Below are 7777 nucleotides of genomic sequence, written 5' to 3'. Positions count from 1 at the left end.
AGAAAACATCAGAAAGTCTGTCTCGTTGCTGCCGACCATTTCCTTGTAGTAATTCCTGCCCGACAGCAAGGGGTTCTGTCTTTAAACAGAAAGTCCACCAGAAATGACATTTCATGTACTGAATGACATTTCATCTCTGCTCTGAAACCCTGCTCAAATGTCCATGAGTACTTTGCCCATCCTGCATCCCTCCAGCTCTCTGAAATGTACTTAAAACTAACTGACTTGTAGTGTAATTTTGATACTTTGCAATGATTGTAGAGATGTTTTCAATCATTTTCCCAACATGGCCTTTAGTTAGCTATTCCACCAGGATTCTTTCTGTAACCTTACTGGATAATCATTGGAGATAACTCGATGTTACATTGGTGGGGCTTTGTTAATAGTTTCTCATGAGAAAGTAATAAAGTAGTTGAAACACCTTCAAAAATGCATTGCCTGGAAATCCAATTACTTTGCATTATTCATTTCAGCATTATAGAAAATTGGCTTTTCCGCCAGGACACGATAATGACCCGGTTGTTTTATATTGCTCTGGAAAATCATTCATAAGCTTCTGGAATGTTTCAGTTTCATGTGCCTAGTGCAGTTGCACATGGATTGTCACCATTCTGTGTGCAATGGTTCTTTTAGAGCGCAGTCGGGGGACTTAAACCAAGCTGTCTCAAGAGCAACCATTGCTGGGCATTTATGGAGCAACTTGGCATTGATGTCACCACACACTTCAAAGTTTAAGTCCATAGTAATGTTTGATCATTTGAACAATCCTCTTCCCATAACTGTAGGGTGTCAAAGCACTTCATTCTCCACCCTGGTACCGAGGACCAGTCTTGCAACACCACGTGCCCTCACCAACACTTCCCTCACTACATCACTCCCAATCGTCCAATGGAGACAACTCTCCAATTCCACTGCGTAACCAGGCACCATTTCGTTCAAACCAATGTTTCAGACCTCTTAATCTATACATGTTCTTGACACCACCCTCCTCATCGAACCTGATCCCTGACTATTTGAGTGTTTGGTCAACAGCTGCTGGTTCTTCCTTCACGTCTCATACCCTATGCCTCTCCAAATTAAAAGCCAACTTTGGTTATGGATAGCATACTTTTTTCTTGCACTAATGTGTAGTGTGCAGCACAACAGAAATGGCCAGTGTATTGCCCCGGTGCCTATCCAGCACGTGCATTTAAGCAGTCTGGAGTTTCTGAGCCACACATCGTAAGCATGAATGTGCTTGTTCTGCTTTGTTTACTTAGTTTATCATGTTTAAAAAAGCATACAAATAATTTGTGTTAAAGCTAGTGTAAAAATAAGTGTCCGTTGAGTTTTGCTTTTTAACAGTTGTTCAAAATTACCTGTATGCTACTCTAAGCAAAATAATTAAAATATTCAGTCATTAAGTCACTAGCAATGGAGGTTGGAGGTGGAGGTTGGAGAAGCTTGTTTAGTGAATGGTCGCTGCGTGGGAAACCCCCATCCAGACAGCCTCTAACAGACGTCATCTAGTAGTAGGAGGTGCAACAGTGGGTGTTGAATAAACATAAGGGACAAGGAAGTTAAGCCAGTCTTCATACAGGATAGTCTGTTGCGTCTCTGCTAGGATTAGTTTCCAACTACACAGCATGTCTGAGAACAAGAAAAAGAACAGAGGGAAAAAGAAGGGTGAAAGACGTGGTAAAGGAAAGGGACGTAAACAGAAAGGTAATTAATTTGAAACATGTCACTTTAATGTCAGTGAAGGAACTAATATATTGCAATTCCTCTCACTGCTTTTTAAGGTTGTACACTTTTGCAAAAATGGACATGTTTCTGCATATCAAGAATTTTGATTCTATGAAAAGTTGATGTGGTTTAGCATGTAAAACATGCCTGTAACACTTGTCTTATTTTGACAGCCTTGAAAGTTAAAACTTGTACGATATAAAATGACAAATGTTACTGAAGGTCGTAGTCGAATATTTAAGAAGTAGCTGTTTACACAAAATGCATTCTGAAAACTGTTTGCTAGGAATGGAAGAAAAGTAAATCAGTGCAGCACAAGTTGTTCAGTTCTCAAAGATGTTTGTTAAAACATGGGCAGAGTTCCCTCTTTAGGAGTAATCTGACACACTGTAAAGTCCATGTTCCATTGTAGTATCTGAAAACAGCTCGACTCAAGTGCATTGATTTACTTGTGTGATGTTTGAAATTATAGTGTTTCTTCGGGTCCTAAATGTGTTCCTTTATTTAATGAAAGTTAAGCATGAAAATGTCACATTGGATTTGAATTAACCTCTTCCACCGTTATATTGACAAAACATAATAGTAATTCATAATCAGTGAGAATGTGACTTGCAGCCAGTTTCTTTAGAAGAGTGTGCAGTATGCTGAAGGAGGGCAGACCCTCTGTGCATGTTTAGATGTACCATGTCTGCAAAGCGTCAAGTTAAACATCTTGCTTTATGTGTTCTTAGCTTCTGTGCTGCTGATGATGTAAATATTTACTTTCAGATGTTTAAGATAAAGTTTATCAAAGGAACTTTACATTATGCGGTTGAATTCGAGCAGCACGATGTTTTAGTGATGTGTGACTTTCAAGCAGAATATGTTTTCAAACACAATGTAATTGCTTTAATTGATCACTTTATAGCGAATTCATCTTAGTGTTGATAACTGAATGAGTAACCCTTTCCTGCATCTAAACGTTTAGAGTGCTGACCAGACTGTTTCACTGTAAGTTAGCAAGGCATTATTTAATATGAATGGATTACGTTCTTGTTAACCAGTCACCCAGGATTGAGGATGGCTTCCTTTCATTCACGTTTATGGGTTTTGTGATGACTGGTGTAGAACTTGCAAACTCTTCCACATATAGGGTAGGAGATGAGGATAGTTTGTTTTCTTTCCACTGATGGGCTCGTGTTTCTCAGTGGCATTGCAAACATACTTTGCGCAGGCCAGGAATCTCCGGTGGTTAACAAATCCATCAGACATACCCTAAGGAATATCAAGAGAGTAGATGTACAACTGCTCTCAGTCTGGGTACCAACACAGCTATGTGGCCGGTTGCTGGGTGGTAAATGAAACCAGTCAGCAACCAGCCACATGTGGATGCACCGATCTCCAGGGAGAAGTACTTGAATTTGGCTGAGATTGACAACTCAGTTAACAGGCTGCCTTTGACTCTCAATAATCCTGTCTATTGGGCTTTAGTGTACTAACACACTCTCTGGTCCTTTCTGTGGCTGCGTGCCATGACTTCAAAAGACTTTATATTATTGAAAATCCAGTCGCATTCAGATTTATTAATCTAACTGCACCATCTAGTAATAAAATAAGTAAAATGAAGACTCAAAAGTGCATTTGTTGAAAGCAAAGAATTGTGGTTTCAGTGCCAGGAGATTTTAAAGGAGATCTCAGCCTGCTGTAGTTTCTTACTTTTGAATCAGCATCTGGTCCTCCTGCTCATATCAGCATTTTCCCTTTTAATTCCCTCACTGCCAAGCTTGTAGGCCAATTCCATCCCCTGATTCCATGCATAGTATTGAATGCTTGCTAATGTATCCCTAGATGGAGGTAAGCAATAAAATCTGAAACTCATTTTGTCTGGTTTATGTCCAAATGCATGACACAAGGCAGTGAGCTTTGTAACAGCTGATATTATCTGCTAAGGTATATGTACTGAAATAAGAGTGTGTGAAAACTCTTAAATGTCAAAAGGCTTGCTCACAATAATATTTCTGCTGCCAAAAGTGTCATTGAGAGCAAAGCTTCAAAATGCAAGTTACTTGCCTATATCCACAGACAGAATCAAAATACAGCGCATTAAGGTAACAACAATGCACCGTTCCTGTGTTGTATTCAGAGAAGGTGCATTTTGTGCAGTTATTACTTATGATAATATGCATTTGTACAATCTGAGCAGCATTTTGAAATCAAAGGTTTTCTCTGATTTTATATAGTTGTTTACCTGAAATAGCCGAACTCAATGTGTTCATATTAGTATTGGAACAACTTGCTGGTTGAAACTATTGAGACTAAGTGTTCTTGTTGAGTAGTGTCTGGCAATTGAATCCATTTACACCTGTGTTTTATGCATAAAGCATCTAAAAGCAAAATCCTTCAGTTTTGAAATGTTTGCATCCATTTGTAGCAAACATCACCTTCTCTGAACATTTAGATTGGGGAATTTTTGATCCTAACACAGGTTTCACTTGCCTATTATATTTCCCCGCACCTAATGAAGTCATCAAAGAACACAGCTTAGTTTAACTATTTAATGGAAAATGACAAAAGGTTATGGGCCTCTGTCCATTGCAATTAACTCACAATAAGACTGGGAATATATCAAACCAACAGCTCAGAATTAAGTATGAATTAAGGTACCAGAAAAAAAATCAAAGTTTCTGTGAATTCGGCAATATAATTAGTGAAGTTAATAGATCCCATGTTTTGTAGACTTGACGACTGCTGCCAACTGCGGATGTTTGGGATAACCTTCGAATGTTGGATATCACTGAACTGACCAGCTGACCAGTGAGTGGGGAGGTCACCCTGGTAAACACAGAAAAATGTTCTAAATAATTCAATATTAGGTAATAATGCTTATGTTTAATTAGACTGAAGTACAAAAAAGAGTCAGAACAAAAGTAACATGCTGCTGCCCTCAACCTGGATACCAAAAGCTCAATTTTCCATTTCGCTATTCATTACAAGGTAGCTGGCACAACACAACTGAAGAAGAACCTAAGATCAGGCAGAACAGTGACTAACCATATTGTGGAGAGGACGAGAGGCATAATCGAAGGTCTGCCTGAGGTGGGACTGTGAGTGGAGGTTCATTTCCTTACAGTCCAGCACACTCCATTGGTACATATTGAAGTAGGCATGCTTGCTGTTAAGATTTAACTGACTACTGCTGACACTGCTCTGTTGCCTTGGGGAATCATTTTGATTGAACTCAATTAAACGTTATGTTCCTATTTCCATATACAGTACCAATAATAACTGTTTTGGATGTGGGTGTTGGACAACAATTTTTCTTTCTTTCCCAATAAAAAGGGGAATACGTAACATTGTAATGCTATGTAATTGCAATACTGTTTCTGTCAAAGACTGTGCCAATAGGGTTATATTAATAGAAAGACACAAGAGGTCGCAGATAGTCCTTGTGCAAGGTTTTGACCTGAAACGTTGACAAACCCTTACGCCTCCCACCCATCCACACCGGCCACTCACTCGCATATTCCCACCCCCCAAATGCTGCTCAACTTGCTGAGTTTCTTCGGCAGATTATTCATTGCTCCATATTTTTTGACTTTGCTGAATATTCCAGGTCAGTATTACAAAGATGAAGATGGAAGACATCAATCTGCTGATGAATATGGATTATGGATTGTTGGAAACCAAAATTGAAACTTAAAATTTTGTAGAATTGTGGCAGCTTTCAAAATTTAAAATCTAAAATTCAGATATGTTGCATGCTGAACTATTTGCCTAGATTTTGAAAAACTTCCCAATTTGTTCAAAATGTCTCCATTAACTACATGACCATAACTGAGGTAGACTGCTTGTTGGAATGTTGTGTAACATGAGGCACCCTCAAGACCAAAACTTTAATGGATTTAAAAGATATTCAAGAAGGAAACCACATTGTATATTTTTTTAATTTTGAAACAGCAGCCAAAGCTTACATATGATGTAAATATATTTGCCTAATAAGAAAATCTACATCAGAATCATATGCATTTTTTCACAAGTAGTTAAAGAACAATTAAGAACCAATATTTACAGAGGGCTTTCCTTAATTAAATACTGCATCAAAGTGTTACAAAGACAATGCCATATGTGTTGCTTTTAACACAACTAACTATTTGTATGTAGCAGGATATCTGCTGTTAGTGGGACTAATCCCTTGGTGGTGGTCTTTGAAAGCTGATTGGTGCCTGGAGCTCCAAGAGAACTCAGTAGATTCTGGAAAAAGTTCTCTGGGATCTTTTGCATCCACGTAAAGAGTAAGACTGGGCCTCGTTTTAATCATTCTTGGCTAGATGCATGGACTTGAAGCTGCAGATCATTTGTTTGTTGTCCAAAAAATGAACAGCCTCAAGTGATGGTGTGAATTTGAACATCCATCCTACAACGTGAAGGAGTAAAAATCTGTACAGAAATGTGAATTTATAAGTCTAATGGCTTGTGGAAAGAAGCTGTGCTGTAGCCTGTTTGCCCTGGCTTTAATGCTGCAGTATCGTTTGCCAGACAGAAGCAGCTGAAACAGTCACTGCTCTCCCCAAAGATCTTCCAGGCCCTCATTAAGCACCCACTGCTGTAAATGTCCTCATTGGAGGGAAGTTCACATCCATGGATGCGCTGGGCTGTCCATACCACTCTCTGCAGTGCCCAGTGATAAAGGTCGGTGCAGTTCCCATATCAGGAAGTGATACAGCCTGTCAGGATGCTCTCAATGGTACCCCTGTAGAAAGTCTTGAGGATTTGGCAAACTCATAATGTCCAATGTGAATGTGATGCAATTTTTACCTAATCCTGTAGATTTATGAGAACCATAAAGAAGACTGTCTAAATATGTAAATCATGCCCCCGCTCCATCTCATACCATTTCTTCCTTACCCAAAGATGTGACCTGATGGACAGATCTGCTTGTGAGTGAGGGTGAGGTGTTTTTGTGCTCTCTAGGGAATGAAGTTCCTTTTTGGTGCCTGCAGTTCCATAATGTTAATAACACCAAGGCCTCAAAATGTTTTGGACATCCACTGACACAACTTTTAGCATGCTCAATATGAACACATTTTTTTCCAAAATTCCCAGCATATCTCATGAAATGGCTGCCTTTTCAGAAAATGTTAACATTTCAGACAAATAGCAGTCTAGATTCATGAGTGTTTTTTGAACCCATGACATAGTGCCATTGGTGAGAGTACTATCACTGAGTGAAACTGGCACTCAAGAAGGAAATAACAGCCACAGCAATCACTGGAATAAAAATATACAAGGCTTTAAGTTGCTTGAACGGCAAAAGATTTCCAGACACTTTCATGACTTGAGACACTGATCTTTTTAGATAAGTCTCTATCACGTTTTGGAATTTCTGTCTGTCTGTTGAAGGAAGGAATTGAATGAAAGTACATTTATTCAGATTGTTTTGGTGAGTGTGGATTATTCAAAACAGCTCAGTAAACATTCACAAGTGAGATGTTGGAATTGCTCTGTTCATTTGACGTCAGCTGGGGTTCACAGGCAGGAGTTCTCACCTGGAGGGTGGTAGTCCTATTTAATTGGAAGCACTGCTAGTGATCTCCCTGCACACTGAGCTGGGAGATAAACATCCCTCAAAGTTCAACAGATTAGATAGCAACTGTGAGAAAAGGATCAAATTAACATTCTTTTCTTTCAGATTGCCTTCATATTGCTGAAAAGTAACTCTTCTTTCTGACTCTCCATTAGCACAAAATCTGTTGCCTTCAGTTCTTTAGTAGCTTTTATTTCAGAGTAACAATATGCAAAGTATTACATGTTTTATTTTGGGAGATTTGGAAATGGTTAGAGAGCTTTAACTCTTGACTTCCTACCTGCTCTAAACTAATAACACAAGGTTCATTAAAAATAAGTTAAAGTAAGCTGAGCTCTACTATGAAATGTTGCTCATTTTGTAGAATGGATCAGCATGCTGATCCATTATTATGTCAATAAAGTATCAGCCTGCATTTCAGAGGATTGGAGAAACTTACATAATAGACCAGATGGAATTAAATATCTTGTTCATACAACAGTGGTTTTT

The 7777-nt window shown here is 38.8% G+C and overlaps 1 protein-coding gene across 1 annotated transcript in view; it reads left to right on the top strand.

Annotated features, from left to right (window-relative positions):
- The first annotated feature begins 1584 nt into the window (after window positions 1-1584).
- The window catches only part of LOC132405463 (pro-neuregulin-2, membrane-bound isoform-like), a 138741-nt gene continuing 132548 nt past the window's right edge, over window positions 1585-7777 (top strand). Inside the window, exon 1 of the mRNA XM_059990293.1 lies at window positions 1585-1704. Within this exon, the coding sequence (XP_059846276.1) occupies window positions 1626-1704 (79 nt within the window). The 5' untranslated portion in view covers window positions 1585-1625. The remainder of the gene's footprint in view (window positions 1705-7777) is intronic.

This window comes from Hypanus sabinus, chromosome 15 (genome assembly GCF_030144855.1).
Source record: "Hypanus sabinus isolate sHypSab1 chromosome 15, sHypSab1.hap1, whole genome shotgun sequence".
Classification (NCBI taxonomy): Eukaryota; Metazoa; Chordata; class Chondrichthyes; order Myliobatiformes; family Dasyatidae; genus Hypanus; species Hypanus sabinus.
This window is presented reverse-complemented; position numbering and strand designations above follow the sequence as displayed.